The sequence below is a fragment of the Onychostruthus taczanowskii genome, unplaced genomic scaffold (assembly GCF_017590055.1).
Source record: "Onychostruthus taczanowskii isolate IOZ18803 unplaced genomic scaffold, ASM1759005v1 scaffold1, whole genome shotgun sequence".
Taxonomy (NCBI): Eukaryota; Metazoa; Chordata; class Aves; order Passeriformes; family Passeridae; genus Onychostruthus; species Onychostruthus taczanowskii.
The window spans coordinates 34,094,016-34,112,048 of NW_024496525.1; the positions used below are offsets into that span (position 1 = coordinate 34,094,016).

At 40.9% G+C, this 18,033-nt stretch overlaps 1 protein-coding gene across 2 annotated transcripts in view; it reads left to right on the forward strand.

The window, feature by feature from the left end:
* Nucleotides 1–17,780, forward strand: part of ESR2 (estrogen receptor 2) — a 31,151-nt gene extending 13,371 nt beyond the window's left edge. Inside the window, exons 5-9 of one of the 2 annotated variants that reach the window (XM_041395876.1) lie at nucleotides 3,685–3,984; nucleotides 8,586–8,724; nucleotides 11,300–11,433; nucleotides 13,631–13,805; nucleotides 15,751–17,780. In XM_041395876.1, coding sequence (XP_041251810.1) covers nucleotides 3,685–3,984; nucleotides 8,586–8,724; nucleotides 11,300–11,433; nucleotides 13,631–13,805; nucleotides 15,751–15,940 — 938 coding nt within the window. In that variant the 3' untranslated portion in view covers nucleotides 15,941–17,780. The remainder of the gene's footprint in view (nucleotides 1–3,684; nucleotides 3,985–8,585; nucleotides 8,725–11,299; nucleotides 11,434–13,630; nucleotides 13,806–15,750) is intronic. The other variant, XM_041395885.1, reaches the window with a different exon arrangement.
* The last annotated feature ends 253 nt before the right edge of the window (nucleotides 17,781–18,033 follow it).

Below are 18,033 nucleotides of genomic sequence, written 5' to 3' on the forward strand. Positions count from 1 at the left end.
GTGTGAAGGGGAACATGCCATGTAACTGCCTGCCGTATCAGACAGCATTTGTGATTTTCAGAGAATTTGCAAAGCTTGAAAAATAGTGTGTTTCACTGCCAGTAATACCTGCTGTGGCTGAGTGAATAACAGGCTCATTTTCATGACCTTTTTTCAATGTGCCTTACTTCTTATATCTTGAGGTCATTTACTCATGGTCTGTGGCGCTGTAGCTCAAGGTCTTGCCCTTGGTCCAGCATTCTCAGCTGAATACAGCAATTTTCTTGCACAAAATAGCTCTAAATAAGGAGAGTGTGGTAGGACGAATGAGGGATTTGATAATTTTGCACTTCTGCAATTGCTTCAATTACCTTTATAGAAATGAATATTAGATTTTAAGAACAGTTAGGGAGTTTGTAGTAAAGTCAAAGATAGACCCCAATCTGGGAAGCTGTATTTTGTTTCTCTGCCTGTACACACAGTGATCCACATCTCTTAAGTATCTACTTTAGAAAACATTAGGCTGGTGGATAGTTATTTATAACATATAGTTTTATAAACAGTTATATATGTTTGTTGCATGCTAATATACATATATATAGGTAAAATTTCTTGGTCCTGCCTAAACTTTAGATTTGAGTAGAAAGAAAAGAAGCTCCTTTATGGTGTTGAAAGCTGTTTTTTTAATTGGAAAACTGGTGTTTTCTGCTGTGTCAGCTGACTAGAAAGTTTAAATGTAGCTTTCGTTTACTTAAAATGCAAGCAGAAAAAAATAGAAACAAATAAAAATAAATAATAATAAATAATAAATTAATAATAAATGATAATAAGTAATAAATTATATATTTTTAAATTATCTTTTATGCACACTGCTTGGTCACTCAGCCTACTTCTGCTTTAGCAATATATGGTGAATAAAAAATACCACAAATAACTCAGAATCTGCTTTGGTTGGGTTTTTTCCCACCTTGTTTCTGTCATCAGTTATATTTTCTTTAGTAGCAAGTTTTTTGTGCAGAAATTTAGTACTCCTAGTCTGGCTTTCTGCACTGGTAATGTTATTATAGAAATTTGGTACATGTTTTAATTTGAGCATATTTTATATAAAATGAGTTGGTTATATAAGAAACTTGATTCAGTTAAATAACCTAAAGTATTTTAAAGGGGTTTCCTAGTTCCAAGTAAGAACCCTCCACAAGCTGAGGCCTTCAATACTTTCAAAATCATAATCTGATTGAATTATCTTTAGATGGAGCACTGAGTGCAGCTGTGCAGATGGAAATTGTTCAAGATTTGTCAATTGGAACAGAATGCTGAAGTTCTTTTTAAATTGCTTTTAAATTTGATTTCTTTGATATTCATTAAAGTATCATCTCAATTATCTGTGTGTTTATATTTTATGTATATTTATATAAGCTCAAATTTATATTCATAAGCTACAAAATATTTTTAAAGATCTTTGCAACAGTGAATTGGAAAGAATAACTCTGATAACACATGTAACAGAGCATTTGGTATTTTTGGATAGCCCAAGAAATTTTTTACTCTATTCTGCCCATGGCTTTTATTCCCTTTGCTCTTTTTCTTGTTCTTTATTTCAAGGTGTCCCTGGGAAATGTGCTTCAGGTTTCTAAATAGTGAAAACAATGTGCTTTCTTTCTTTGTGGTTATGGTCTCTGCCAAGCTGTGGAGATCAGAGCCCTGAGCTCTGTAGGCAGAGCACCCTGGCACCTGGGCATCTCCTCATCTGTCTCCAGCTGTACTCTCATTCCAGTTGCCTAGTTCCCTCTCAGCCTTTACTTTTTGTCTTCCCTGATGGAAAATACATACTTTGTGCATTACGTGATTTCAGAACAGTCTGCAGCCCACTTCCAAAAAATTCTAGTATTTTTTGGAAGCTTACAAACCACGTCAAGATTTTCCTCTTGGCCTTTGTGCATTAGTCAAGAAATGAGGCTTAGCAGAGAGTTCACTACATTATCCAGGTGTCTTTGTAGAAAATAGTCTATGCCTTGGTGGCCTTTGACTCTCTTCAGAAAGGATTTGCCCAGACTGATGGTGGAAGAAATTGCTTTGTTACTTCTGTAGTTCTGCAGGGAACCTTTTTTTGGGTATTTTCATCAAGTCTCATTCCATGAATCTACATAAGATAATATCCTGTGCTCTGTGTATCTCTGCTGGTATATTATCTTCCCTTAGTTGCTATTCATCTGCTCTGGCAACTTCTAGCTAGTTGTCATTTGGCTAAACATTTGGTTCTACAAATTATTTATTTCCTTCAATCCATTATTTGTGCAAATATCCTGTCTGCACTCAGCCCATTTCATCATACCCACATCCCTTTCAAAGTTGCAAAACCGTCCTTTCCCCAAATGGTGCAGGCCTGAAGCTGGACTTGCAGCTGAAAAATACTTCTAGTTCCAAATGGCCTGTCCCACTTGGATAGCTCTGTGCCTGAGGTCTGCTCATCAAACCAGCTTTGCCTGTTGGGCTTCTGCAATCTCTTGGATTTCCAGGGAAAGTGTGCTCTCCAATACTAAGAACTTCTTTAAATTTTTTCTGCCTCCAACGTAGTTTACTGAAGTGAGAGAGTGAGAGCCATAGACAACTGAAAGATCCACATCCTAAAAGTCCTAGAAGACTCAGCTGGTCCTTATTCAGCCAGGTTGTTCCTGAGTGGCCTTTGCATTCACTCATCCCACAGACCGACCCAAATGCTGTTTGACAGCTGCTGAAGATGTGGCAGGACAATGACCTGGAAAGCCACCTCCACCTGAGGCTCCCCTGCCTGAGAGGCTGCATTCACCCAGCATCTTATTTAGCAAGACAAAGCCTTGTCAACAGCATCTGAAATTAATTTTTTGTGCCCCCACTGCCCTTATTTTTAATTTGGCTTATGTTTGGACTTCTTTGCTAGCTGAAGTAGAACTATAGCTGAGTATTTTATGAATATTATGGTTTTGGAGAAGCTTTTAGACTCTTTCCTTAGAAGCTGCGCAAAAACAGGTAACAGTGATGCTACCAATAACACTGACCAAGAATTGGACAATGTTTAGATTTGTCAGAATGAACAATTAATGGAATCTGGGAATGCAAAGGATTGTTCTTTGCAACAGAAATAGCCTTCTGTAGACAGAGCTTCACACAGGGTGTTTGCTCTTAGTTGTAGATATCTGAATTCCCTTTGGAGAATCTCCTGCTGGCTTTCAGGGGCATGGGGAGAAAATGGGTTGAATCTTGTGAATCCCTGGCTGAACAGAGCTAACTCTGAGGCCCAGCTGTGCTTGTGCCTGAGACATTTAATCTGTAACATGGCCCAGACTTTCAAGTTTTTTATTCCTCCAGATTACATATAAAGCAAAATTTACAATCAGCTATCCTTATTTGCCTTTAAAGATCTGATTTATATCTTTTGATGTCAATGGGAGTTTTCCACTGGACTTTTAAACCAAATTAACTGAGGTTCAAAACCAAGCGTTTTTTAATTTTATTTTTGTTTAGCAGAATAAACAAAACCCCTCAGCTGAAGTCAGTGGGGACAAAGTTAAGTCCGCGCTGAATGCCCTAGAAACTTAACATTCAATATTACAACATCCAGTATTAAAGGGTTTTCCTCCTTCTCCCTAAACATCTGGGTTTACACAAGGGAGGAAAACTCCGTGGGGGGAAAAACTCTTTAATTCAACCACGTGGCTCTCATGGCAGGCTCGAGGAGAGAGCGCTGCGGGTACCGGATCCTGCGGAGCCACCGCGGCGCCGAGGAGCGCGCGCATTGCCTGGGCAGAGCCAAGAGGTACAGCGAGGCGGCCACGCGGGTGAAGGAGATCCTGCTGAGCGCCGTCAGCCCCGAGCAGTTCGTGCTGACCCTGCTGGAGGCAGAGCCGCCCCACGTGCTGGTCAGCCGGCCCAGCAAACCCTTCACCGAGGCCTCCATGATGATGTCCCTGACCAAGCTGGCGGACAAAGAGCTGGTGCACATGATCGGCTGGGCCAAGAAGATTCCCGGTGAGGAATTCAGGCTTGTTTCTGTTTGTTTCGGTCAATGGTTTTACCTGGCAATGTGTCCTTCCTTCTTTGGGCACGTGTAAGTGCATGGTACAGAAGTCAAGCTTTCTATCCTGCTAGGTAATGGAGAGTTTATTGCTCTCAGTAATTAACCTGGATGGTTTTTTGGTTTAGACACATATAACCCATAACTTGCTGCCTGTTCTTACTCAAATACTTGATCATTTTGTTAATGTTCAATATTACAACATCCAATATTAAAAGGTTTTCTTCCTTCTCCCCAAAAGTTTGGGTTTACACAAAAGAGGAAAATTCTGTGGGAAGAACTCTCTAGTGCAAGAGGTGGTGTTGTAATTTCAACTTCAGCTGTAAACACCTGATTTAGCTGATTTAGAAGGTTCATTTAACAACAGATTCTTTCCTTGAGTCCTGATAGAAGGTTTCTAGTCGTTGGTGAGAACTGAAGGGTGTCCAAATCCTGGGTGTCTGCAATTGATTCATTTCACAGAGCTGTTACAGAAAAGCATCAGTGGAGCTCAGTATTGATTTCAGATTTATCATGTGCACTCCTTGAAAACAAAAATCAGTAAGGGGTCTTTTGGTTGTTGGCAACACCCAGGACATGCACTGCAGTACAACTACCAATGTCAGTGCCTGGAATGTCCCAGATGTCTCCATGGTATCATGGCAGTGAACCATTTAACTTCTCACAAACCAGAAATGGTGAGCATTTGCAGTTCCTTCTACATGAAGTACCCACGACTAAAACAGCCAGAATAAAAACTAAAAGTGAGCTGAAAGCACGGAATAACTGGTGGACTCATAGTAGTATGGGGCTTGATCCTGGGCTTCAGATAGAGCGCACTGCTGGGGGCCAGCACTCCCTGGATCCTCTCCTGGATTTTGTGCTGAAGGATTCAGAGTGTGTTGGTGTGTGCCCTGCCCTTATCGTGGTGTGCACTGTAAAGAGCTGCTGCTGCTGCTGGAGAACACTCATGGAAAACCTGACAGAAACACAGTGTGTGCACAGTGCAGGAAGCAAACTCGGAGGGGAATATCTTATTTAATCCCTAAATTAGGAATTTAGCCATCAGGGAAGCGCATCCTCTTTCAGGTCCAGGTGGAGTGGCTGATGTGCTTCCAGCTCCAGCTGCTGAGTGCATCTCCCAGGGGCAGCACATTTCCAGACACTGTATTGGAGGGTCCAGGTGTGATGGTTTTGGGGTGTGCAGATTCCAGGCCAGCTGCTGCTGAGGAGATGTTTGCACCCCAGAGTATCTCAAACCACGCTGGACGTCTGCAGAGTGATGATAGTTTTGCTGTTAATGTGGGATGTTTAAAAACTGAGAGCCCAAATCCTTTAGTCTTATTTTTGTGGCTTAAGGAACTCTGATTATAACTATGAAGTAACCAAGCATAAGGGGTTAAATGGTATGTATTGTTATAATTTCTTCTCTAGTCATAAAAATGTGATTAAGAGGTGCCATTTCAGAGGACTCCACTTAGTTATGTTTATCTGGTAGGAAGTGAATTGTGAAGGAAAACCAGTCTTAGAAAATGACCTCATTTTAACCAATACTTCACTGGGAAAAAAACCCCCAACCTTTTCCATTTTCTGATTATTATTAATTTCTATTTTTTAACTCTGAGACTTTTTTTTTTTTTTAAACAAACTCACAAACCCAAACCTTCAACCATTAAAGATTAATTCTTTTTTTTTTTTTTTTAGAAGATCAGTTTCCAAACCAACCTCAATTTTGGCACAGGTCACTTTTAGTTTATTTTCAACATATGTCAGAAATAAAAACTTTTTCTTGGCAGTAAGAGAACTGTATGAAGAAAACCCATTGAAGTAATCAAACCTCTTCAAAACAGTTCTTGGGAATGCTGACACTTTGTTGTCTCTGTTTGTTTTTTTTCTGATCACTCCTATTACAGAGAACAGAAATAAACAGCATTTTAGAGCAATGCCAAAAATAGATGGGGTGTTTAATATCCAATTATACGTGACACTGCTGTATCACATGGCAGTTGGACTATTAATTTCAATGTGGATTGATTTTTTATTTTTCATTAAAAAGCTGTGATGACTAAAGCTCAGGACATGGAATTTTATTTTTCAAAAACTCTTGCCTTAAGGTAATCATGCCCATCCCTGCCTGGTTCCTGGAGGTAATATATTGGGAAAAAAGTAGAGAGGTCTTGACTAATGGCCCAATGAGCAGTAATTTTACTTTCTGAAAAGCTGAATATTTGCTTTCATGTACCCAGGTTAGAAGCCCATTTTCATCTCTAAGTTATTATTGCATATTATTTTGACACTCACTGGAGGTGAAAAAAAAATTCTGTGTTGTATTAACAGTAACTTTTTTGCCTAAATAAGAAAAAAGCATGTTTATATTTTGTGGTTTTTTCATGTTTAATATTTAATGACAGTCTTTTGTTATGAATTTTACTCTGTGGCTGTATTTTTGTTCTGGACTTTCAGCCTAATGGAGTATATTTTTTTGTTGCTCAATCAAATAGAAGCTGACATCTGGATTTTTTTCCTTCTGAATTCCAAGTATTTAATTCAGCAGAACACAGCTTCTATAATTGCCTTTTGCTTTGCTGACCTAGTCTAAAAGAGTTTACATGGTTCATTGCTGAACCTGTATTGCAAATCAATAAGATGTTGTCACAATATCGAAATTTGGATTCATTATGCAGCCCAGTGTGTTGCTGACCAGAGCAGCGTGTCTTTTCCTAGTTTTTACACATCCAGCATAAGTTTTCTTCTCTGTCTTAGCAATTTATAATTAAATTATAAGAAATAGGGCCCACAATCACAATCTCAAGGACATGTAATACAACCAGAGAAAAATTATTAGTTTAATGTAGTCTGGAAGAAATTAAATGGGGCTCCTGAGGCTGCAGTGAAAGCTGTGGTGGCTTTTTGGTGTCCTGCACCTTTGGAGCATGAGATTGTTAGGAAAAAGAGAATTAGAGTCCTTCTAACAGCTGTGCTCAATGGCCATAGCTCCTACTGCTGCCACTGATAAAGCAAATTTAGCAGATGACATCCGTGATAAATCTGGATTTCAAGAACCTGTAGATTGAGCCCTGGAACTTGATCTGACATCACTCAACTGAGAGAGTTTTTAAACCTGATAATTCCTTGTTTATGCTAGAGAAATCAGTACATGGCAGTGTAAATGTTTATTTAAATATACTCTGAAATGTCTTTGGGCTGTTGTTTCCCAGGAAACTGGCACCGTCAGTTTTCGTACTATTTCACACTTCTGTGAATATTTTCCTAAAAGCAGTTTTAGCTGATGACTGTGTGTGGCAGATAATCTCTTGTTGGCTGTGTGTTCTGTAGTAAATTCTGTGACAGTGGAACCCAGGAGGGAAGGAACCACTCCTAGCTGCTGTTTTCCCTTCTCACAAAACCAGAGGCAAGGCTGCACCAGCTTTGGAAAGCAGCACGTTCAGCAATGATAAAAGTGAGCTTTGCCCAGTTCTGTCAGCCCCTGGCTGTCACTGTCTTCCAGCTGAGTCGTGTAATAAGATTAAAATTCATGAAGCATTTTATAAATTACTGACAGGAGATTCTTTGGCAGCCCAAACATCCTGTGTGTGTTTTAAGACCTCAGACAACCAGGAAGAACTTCAGGAAACCAGTCTGTCATGGCCAGGCTGTGCCTGGATTTGTCACCGAGCGGTGTCAGAGATGCCAGCTCATCTGGAAATGGAGCACCTTCGCCAAGGCCCGAGCTGAAGAGGCTCAGCTTTGAAAACTGGGGGCTGATCTTGTTTTTGATCACTGAGCAGCTCTTCATCCTGTCTGTCTTTTCCTCCTTGACTGAACAGTCTGTTTTCCCACCCATGTTTTGGTAATTTACACTTCTGATCTTTTGGTTTGGAGTGTAGGAATTTTATTTCTCCTGTTTTTTCTTTTGACTTCTAGGCCTTATTTTTTTCCCCAGTCTTTTTTTTTTTTTTTCCTTCTCTCTCCCAGGGGAAAAGATGGGCTGTGGCTGTCTCTCCCTTCTGGGTGTGCTACAGTGTTATCTGAGGCCTTGCTAAAAGTTCTGGAGAGAAATGAAACATAGAATAATGAAATGAGTTGGGTCGGAAGAGACCTTAAAAATCACCTTCTTCCAACCCCCTGCTATGGGGGCACCTTCCCCTAGACCATATTGCTCAGAGCCCCATCCAGCCTGGCCCTGAACACTCCCAGGATGGGGCATCCACAGCTTTTCTGGGCAATCTGTGCCAGGGCCTCACCCTCACAATATTTCTTCTAACATCTCTCCTTTTATAGGATGAGAAGATAAAACAGGTCACTCTGCAGTCATTTGAGTTTCTCCAGCTGTATGGGACTAATTGCACTAAAACACTACTCTGCTTTATTCCAAATATTTTGTAGGTGATGATAATTGCAAATATTTTGGTTCCTATTTGAAGTGTCAGCCTGCCACTCTGGATGTCAGTGCTCCCATATCTTCACAACCCATAGTTCTTTCTGGGTTTTTTTTGTTTCTCATATACTCATTTTTCTTTATTAAAACAGAGCATTTAACAAGTTGATTTATTTTATGCTATGTGCATCAATTTAGGTTTCATTGATCTCAGCCTCTATGACCAAGTGAGGCTCTTGGAGAGCTGCTGGATGGAAGTTCTAATGATTGGTTTGATGTGGAGATCCATCGACCATCCTGGGAAACTGATTTTTGCGCCAGACCTTGTGTTAGACAGGTAAGAGGAATAAATTTCTTGAGAACACTTCATTATTAGTATGGTTGAAGGTGGGGAAGAGGATTAAACCTGGCAGATGTTATTAATACTTAATGTAACAATATTATTTACTTGTGCTTGTAACAATCATGTCCTAAGGTTCCACATCCTTACAGGGGTTAAGGAATGCTAAGCTTTAAGCTTTATTGTTGAACTTGTAAATTCCTGAACTCCTGTAGCACTGAGTGTGAAATTTCTCTGCATTTTCCCCATCTTTTGGTGGTTTTGTTCCCTTTGTTCCAGGTCTCTGGATGCTGAAACTGTTGATGCAGCAACACAAGGCACTACATTGTCCATTTGTCCCTATGTCCCTCTTTAAAAAGAAGATATAATGTCAGGCAATATTTTAATTATTTTATATAGGTTTTCTGCCTATTTTCTTCCTGCCACTACAGCAGACTTTATAGTTAGCTGTAATAGTGAACATTGGAGCACTAGCCAAGAGGGATTTAAAGACCCTTAGCTTGCTGTTGGATACAAAGAATATTTTTTCAAGGTACAGCAGGATGTTTTCAAGTTTAAAGATTATTTCTCCATAGCATCATGTACCAGGAAGGAAGAATATGGATTAGTAAGGATGATTTTTACAGAACCTTAGAAGGATTTGACCTGAGCTTCACATTGGTAAAAAGTTAGGGAAGCAATCTACTCTCTTAGGTAGTTTTAAAACGTCTTTTACTCTTTTCAGCCTGGGAAAATTCAGCTTTGCACCAGTTCTATAACTTGCAATCAATAATTATCATTGTAGATATAGATAGGCAAAATTGGTTAATAAGAAAAAAATTAATTTCTAAAACAGAGGAAATAAATATTATTTGCTCATATAAAATTCTATGCAAGGACATGCCACACTGTTCAGCACATTGACCAGAAATTGATGAAAATGTGTGATACATTTAATTGCTCAAGAGTTAATATGTCCTGAATAGAGTAAGAATATTTGATGCATTTCTTCATTTCCTCAAGACATGGCAGAGTGGGAGCTTACAAGTATCTGGGCATGCTGTAATTTTATTCAGGACATCGTTGTATGAACTTGGTCTGTCACTTGACTGTTTCTATCTTAGTTGAACTTAGAATCCCAGAAGGGTTTGGGTTGGAAGGGACCTTAATAATCATCTAATTCCACCACCCTGCCATGGGCAGGGGCACCTTCCACTACACCAGATTGCTCTGAGCCCCATCCAGCCTGGTCTTGAACGTTTCCAGGGATGGGGCATCCACAACTTCTCTGGGCAACCTGTGCCAGGGCCTCAGCACCCTCACAGTCAAGAATTTCTTCTTAATCTCAAATCTGAACCTACTCTCTTTCCATTTGAAGCCATTCCCTCTTGTCCTGTCCCTCCAGGCCCCTGTCCAAAGCCCCTCTCCAGCTCTCTTGGAGCCCTTTCAGGCACTGGAAGGGGCTCTGAGTTCTCCCTGGAGCCTTCAGATACATTTAATACATAATCTTTGCAGACAATATTTCTCTGCAATGTCTGTCCTTGTTTTGAATCTGGCAACTCCCTGTCCTTCTCTAAAGCTTAATTGAGAAACATAGGAAATTGGGCAATAAAAAATACTTTTTTCCAGCAGAACCTGCTGCCCTGGGTGGTGTTACCTGCATGTTCCTGCCTCCAGCCTGAAGGCTCAGCACCTTTCTCTTGGGATCCAGTAAATTTCTTTTATTCTCCTGCACTGCTGTGCTTAAATCTGTCCTGTTTAAAAAATGTTATAGAGAAAAAAAATCTCCTGTTACAAAGAGGATAAGAAGCCTCCCTTTGAATACTGTTGTTATAGAGCTTAATCACTTTTTTAGTCCAGTAGACATAAAACAAAACTAACAAAAAAAGGGAACAGCACCTTCAGTAGTTTGAGATTTGCCACTGCTGAACTTTAAACTAATAGGAATGACTTGTTTGGGGTGTTTTTCAGACCTGAAAATAGGACCACCTCTCATATCCAAGATGGGGAAAGTTGCATTCTGTCAACACTTGCAAATATAAAAGTATCCAAGCCACAAAACCACCAAAACCCCAAATACCTTTCAATACCTGCCCAGAAAAAAGTGCCAGGAGACAGGGACAAGAGTTGTTTTATTCTTTAAAAATATCTTGTTATTGCAAGCAACTTGTTTTAGGAAGTCTTTCTTTTTTAGCAAGTTCTGAGGCCTCCATTAGGTACAAACATTGTTATTTGTTGTGGGTAACTCCTTATGAAAAAAATCTGGAAAATTATTCAAGGTGGTGCTGTGCCCTGCACTACAGGATTTCAAACTGATTGTCCAGAATTATACAGGCTGAGAGGATACAGAAATATGATTACACTTATGGCCAATCCTACTTGCAGTTTAATGAGAAAATCAGTTTCTTGTAAATGCTGACCTTTCACACCAGTGTAATTTTCAATTCAGACTTCATGATCGTGCCTTTTAAGTTCTCCCAAAGATGTGATAAGGTAGGCCTCCTGCTGCCTCCTTCATGCTTTGACTTTTATCTGTCTGAGTCAGTTCCTTAATTCTGTTTTTTTTGGTAACATGTTGAATGTGTTTCCATAGGGATGAGGGGAAATGTGTGGAGGGAATTTTGGAGATCTTTGATATGCTCCTGGCTATGACCTCGAGGTTCCGAGAGCTGAAACTGCAGCACAAGGAGTATCTGTGTGTCAAGGCAATGATCCTCCTCAATTCCAGTGAGTATGTGCTTGCCTCTGATACTCACCAAACTGCCCCTTGCATTTCGAGGCTGGCTGGGAAATCAGCCTTAAAAAACCCAAAATGTCAGATGATAAAAAACTGTTGGAAGAGAATAATAGGAAAGGACTTGTCTCTGATAGATTGTAAAGATTTTTGCTCAGGAAACTTCTCAGCTGCATGATTTGCTGTATTTAGGGGCTGTGCCCTGTTCTAAGAGCTGCATGGAAGAGCCCAAGTTCTGATAGCTTCTCGTAAGGTGGAGCTCATGGCTCAGGCTGTGGATCTGTCCTTTTGGATGGGAAATTTTGCTCCTATCTCTGTGGATCCCAGTCATGTGTGAAGTTGCTATACAGTCCTACAAATCTGTTCTTCATTCTAGTAATACTAGTTACTCAACTGAGTGATGATTATCAACGCGGCTTAAATGTTCCTATTTAATGGTAATGAGTTAGTTAGAATTGATTTAAAGTACTCAACAGTTCTGCAGGATGAGTTTCAGGACAGGAGCTTTGCTTTGCAGCCTCTCACGCTAGGTGTGTTTTTACTAGTTCAGGGTAGCCTGCAGTAAAAACTATTTTTTCCCCAGAAATTCATAGTAAATATTGACAAAAAAAAAATCCTACAACAAAACAGCAGCTAAGCTATTTACATCTAGTGCTTTCAGCAAGAAGCTGCTGCACAATTCTTAGTCCAGTACTGAAGGGGAGCAGTCCGGCTGCAATCCCACTTGTCTGCCCAAGCTGAGTTGGAGTGTTGATCTGCTGGAGGGTAGGAAGGCTCTGCAGAGGGATCTGGGCAGGCTGGACTGATGGGTCAGGACCAACAGCATAAGGTTCAACAGGACCAAGTGCTGGGTCCTGCACTTTGGCCACAAAAACCTCCTGCAGTGAGACAGGGTGGGGGAAAGGTGGCTGGAAAGCCGTGATGATGATGATGATGATAGGAAATGGCTTCAAGCTGCACCAGGAATGGCTTAGGTTGGATATCAGGAACAATTTCCTCACCAAAGGGGTGGTCAGGCATTGCAACAGGTTGCCCAGGCAAGCGTGGAGTCACCACTCCTGGAGGGATTTAAAAGCTGCTGAAATGTGGCACTTGGGGATGTTGTTTAGTGATGGCCTTGGTAGTGCTGGATCAAAAGTTGGACTTGGTGATCTTAAAGGTTTTTCCAGCATAAATGATTCTGTGGATACCACTATTTCAACAGACAACAAAAGCTGTTCTTTTCCTGTATTTTTCTAAAATATCCACCAAAAAAAAAAAAAAAAAAAGCCCCAACCAAACTCCAATTTCATTGGCCATATTTTCTTCAAAGTTCATGTCTCGAAAGATCTGTCCATTCTCTTCTTCTGCTCTCCTTTCTTGACAAAATTAATAATTTGCCCCTAATTTTCAAGGTGTTTTGGAGCTCCGTCCTTCCATAGGTGTCTCTGAAGGGACGGTTGGGATTTTTTTCTTTCCCTTGTCCCAGGTCTCTTCTGCTTTATCAATAATGTTATTGTGTTTCCAGACCTTCTTAGTGATGATTTCTTTATTTCCTTGTCCATACCCCCAAACCTCTTATTTTTCCTTCCTTTTTTTTTTTTTAATTTTATTTTTGTGGGGGTTTTGTTGTTGTTGTTGTTGTTTTGTTTTAATTGTTTTAGGTTTTTTTTCTCCTTTTTTGCTTTTTTTTTTGTTTGTTTTTGCTGAATTTTGAGGTTTCTCACTGCAGACATTTGCTGTATTATGAATGACACCCTTAGTGACCTGTAGGGAGACCATGACCAGCTGGGTCACTTTGAGCAGTGTCCCTGACATGTTCTCCTTCCTCCCTGTTATATACTCAAGGAAAAAGGGTTTTTTCAACAAGAAGGGATTAGAACAAGCATAATATTATAGTTCATAATAATTCAAAAAACAAGGTACAGGGGAAAAAAGCCTTGGAGAATGGAGAGCACGTCACGACCTGACTGGAGGCTCTATGTGCAACAAGTCTCGGGAGGATTTGGAAGAACTCACTTTGCAAATGATGGGGCCATCAAATTCAAGCTTGATGTGCCCTATGGAGCATCATTTGTACAGTCTTGAGGGGGGTATCAGGGCATGTATCTTCTCTAATTTTGTTGAAATATTACATATTAAAAAAATCTACAGTCGCACCTTTTTTTCTTCCTCATTAGTAGCAAATATTTTTTCCTCTTCTCTGGTTAGGCATGTTCCCCTTGTCAGCAGAGGAACCTGAAAGCAACAGGAAGCTGCACCACCTGCTCAACGTGGTCACAGAGGCTTTGGTGTGGGTTATTGCCAAGAGTGGGATCCCCTCACAGCAGCAGACCACTCGCCTGGCCAATTTGCTGATGCTCCTCTCCCACGTCAGACATGCCAGGTACAGTTTGCAGAGTGTGTGCAGCACTTGTGTTATGTTACTCTTTGTTTATTACAGCAAAAAAAGAGGTGGCTGGAACTCCAGAGCACTCCTGAGGGAATCCTGGTGCTGCTCTGCACCTCTGTCACTGTGAGGCTGTCCTTCCCAGCACAAGAAAACAGGCAGTAAACTCTAGTGCTGGCTGGCACTCAAGGACATGATGATGTTAAAACGCTGTCTTAACTTTATTACATTAAATTATTCATTATGTGTCTGCCTGAAATGTTTAGCAATAATGAAAATTGAGCCTTTTAGATGGCCTTTCATCCAGCCATCAAAACTCTTCCATTCAAAACGAGAATCTCACAAAACTGATCTGCAGTGTGGGCTTTGGTAGAACACAGTGGATTTTGGGGCCCATGTTTTTCCCACACCTAATTTGTTGTCTTTTACATGGAGCCACAGAGTTTTTACCGAATGACTCAATGTTTTTTCCATGGGAAGTGGCTCCAGTTCCTGGACCTCCTTGAGAGGTCCATCTCTGCTTGTGGTACAGCAGACTGAAATGCGGATCCTACAAAGAGAGGTTTTGATTTTCAATCTGTTTGTAATTTTAAATGATTACCCAGAGGCCAGCTGTTGACTAAGCTGTCTCATGGCTTGACTTTGGACTCTGTGTCCAGGGAAGATGTCCTGGGACCAGACTGGAGCACACAAAGCAGAGCTGGACGTATCTGTAGGGACGCTGAAAAGGGGATGGCCACCTTTGCAATAAACTTCCTGGGACAGCAAAGGGCAGCAGCAGGGATCTGATGGTTCTGAAATGCAGCTTTTGACAGTCAGTTTGTGGGCTGGGGTGTGTTTGAGAGCTGGCCTTGCAAAAGCTCCAGCACCAGCTGAACCTATCTCATGGCTCTGATCTCTGCCATCACCTGGGTTGTGCTCTGTGATGTGACTCCACAGCTTTGCAGAAGCTGTTCTGGCATTCTGTGAACAAACATCACAAATCTCTGTGAAAGTTTTATATTTTCTCATTAAGCCAGGAACCTTTATGCTGCGTCTCCCCCAGCCAAAGTCTGGAGGCTGCTTGTTGTGTCCTGTCTCCTTCAGGTTGCTTGGTGCTGGTCAGTCAAATAGACTTTGTTCTGGAAATAATTGAGAGCTGGGTGTGGGAGAAGGGATGCAATTTCTTCTTGCCCATTAAATCATTCATAACTCTTGAATTGCAGCAGAACCTCGTTTATCTGAGAGCATTGCCCCCCTCCCAGCCCAACTCACCAGCTCAGCTGCCTGCTGGCTGTCTGCTGCTGGTTCCACTGGGATAGATTTGGTGTTGAGCAAGCACCCTTAGATTTCAACCCCAAACCCCTGAGTGCACCTGGAGTATAAATATGTGTGGCTGCAATGACAATAACCATTTTTAATCCAAACCATGATACAGCACTGAGTGTTCAAGCTAGCAAGGTGTCATTGTATGTTACTGCATAACAGAAAGATTATTTTAAAGTCTGCAGCCACTGCAAGGTCCTCTCACTGGACATGCAGAGCGTAAACAAAGTGCTTGAAATTAGCTGGGTAATTAGGTTTTCCTACTCAGGTAGGAGAGATAGGTGGTCTTTAGTAAACTGCATGTAGTAAATCCCCTTTTTGCATAAAGCTTCAGTATGGGGCCTTTACAGCATACAAGAGGTTTTCCTTTATTTTCAATAGGATCTATACATCTGAATTATTTCCTGAAAGGGTTTGTATGGTGTAAAACAAAACCTGCTTCTCTAAACAGTAGAATATTCAGCCTTAAAGTATTGAGATGTTGTTACTGTTGGTAGTGGTAAGTGATCTCAGGGACCACAACAGCTAAATCCTCTTAAATCCAAATAAAAAAAGGGACTCTCTTGAAACCATGAGTGTGTTTTTCTTCTCTGCATTGTTGGAACCAGACTGCTGAGTTTTCTGTTCTCCTGCACAGTAACAAGGGAATGGAGCATCTCCTGAGCATGAAGTGTAAAAACGTGGTGCCAGTGTATGACTTGCTGCTGGAGATGCTGAATGCTCACACCCTCCGAGGGCAGAGGAAGTCCCTGGCCACACACCCTGAGTTTGGCCCACTGGAGCAAATGGAGCCTGGAGACAGCCTGAGGAATGGGGCACCCCAGTAATTGTGCAAGACCTGGAAATGTGAGGCTTTTTCAGAGCTATGGGGGAAAACAGAGCTGCTGTGATGGGGCTGCAGAAGTGTGACCACGCGTGAGTTCTCATCCCTTCTGGATTTATTTGCACATCGGTGTCTCGGGAGAGGCCGCGCGGCGCCACCTCTGTGTTTCTGACATTACAACAGCTGCACTGCTGTAGTGCCTTTTCTGAGACTCTGCAAAAGCACCTTATGAAATCAAGCCTCAGAACAGCACTGTGGGACAGGGGATTGCTGCCTCTCCTTCTCAGAACTGAGAGGGAAAGGGACAGGTTTGAGAAGCTTGGAGAGAGCACGTTGGTCTCTTTCTCCCAGAGCAAGACTTTTAAGAACTGACTGAACAAAGTCCTCTTGCAGCAGGGGATGTGTGGGATGTGGGACAGCATCATTTGGGACAGATGTTTACCTCTGTGTGCTGGTCCCTGGGGAATGCCTGCTCTGCAGCTGATCTGGATAAAGTGCCGAGATACAGACAGCGTAAAGGAGCTTATTCTCAAATATGCAATGGCTGCAAGAGCCTTCCTTTGAAGGTCATTTGAAATAGCTTCTAGGGTCAGTTCAGAGCCTTTGCAGAAAGTTTAAATTGATCTTAAGTTTGTATTTTGTGAGCCTGTTCTTAACACTCACATTGTTATCTGCTTATAATTCTTCAGTGCTTTAAGCAACGACCAAATCGTCTGAATATCTCAGTCAATGCTGACCTTTGAAATGTGTTTTGTCTGTGAGATTATCATGTTGTTTTATATATTTAATGATGATGTTAAATCTGTTCTAACAATTAGGTACAAGAAGTTGCTCTGTGAATATTAACTGTTTGTATTTGTATATGATCTGCTGATCAGGCCTTGTGAAACCAGCTAGAAAAAAAAAAAAATCTTCCCACCCCTTTGACTGGTGTGTGGAATTATGTCCTGCCCACCCAAAACCTCTTGCAGGGGGTGAGGCACTGGATGGGAACATGGATGGGGATCTGTTTTTGTCTGCTGCCCTGAGGTTTGCTGCTTGCTTGTTCTCAGCATGCATGGCACCTTGTGCTGTGGTCTTCATATCTTTATAGGAGCCCTCAAAGAGCGAGGATGGGGATAATGGTAAATGTAAAGACAGTGTGAAGATGGGGATAACGTAAAGCACTGCTTTGCTTTGCAAGTGTGATGACTTGTTTGAATTACACTGAAGATGTAGTGGTTTAAACTTCCTTTTTGTGCTGATTTCTGCATGTGTTTAAGCTGCACTGAGTAAAAAAAAAAAAAAAAAACCAAACTGATTAAATGGCTGACCTCAGAGATCAGCAGGGTGGCATCATTCATTCTGGTAACTGTGTCTACATGGAAATATAAATATAGCACATGCATGTTCTGGGCATTATGGTGAAAGGAATTGGGATCACACCAAAAGTCCATTTTGAGCCCCTAAGTCTTTTGCATTAGGGACTTTGATTAGTATGCCATTTGCATATTTTGAATATTTGTCAAACCATTACTCTTGGTGGTTTTTTTAAAGCCAAGGAGAGTATTTTTTATAGGAGGTTTTCAGTAAGTTACACATCTATTGTCTGTTTTGATCTTGTACTAACTATACCAGATGCTGCTGCTGATCTAAATTTTTACTCTCTGCCTTTTTATTGTTTTTAAGAAACTGTAATATAGCTGTGTCCTTCTAAAGATGTGTAATATTTACAATGAAAAAAATGTGAGTACAGTCTGGAATTTATTGGTACTTTCATTTTGAGAGATGTTTTGCTGTGAAACAAACCTGTCTCAGTATTTCTTGGGCTTGATGTGTTCTGGCCTCATTGCCTGTTGTGTTGCTCTTTCTCTGATTTTCCTTATCCTGTGTAATCTTTTGGTTTAATACAGTTTTTCAAAGAAATGTTTAAGTGATTTGTTCGTTTTGCTTTAAAAGTGCTAAATTTGTGTACAATCTTGGAACAAACCTTTTGAAGAGAAAACGGGAAAGACTGGGTACAAATCATGAAATTACCTTCTAGATGGAAATTTGCTGTGGATTGACTGTAAAAGGGATATGCTGCAGTTTTGTGCTATGTGGTGGTGTTCATATACG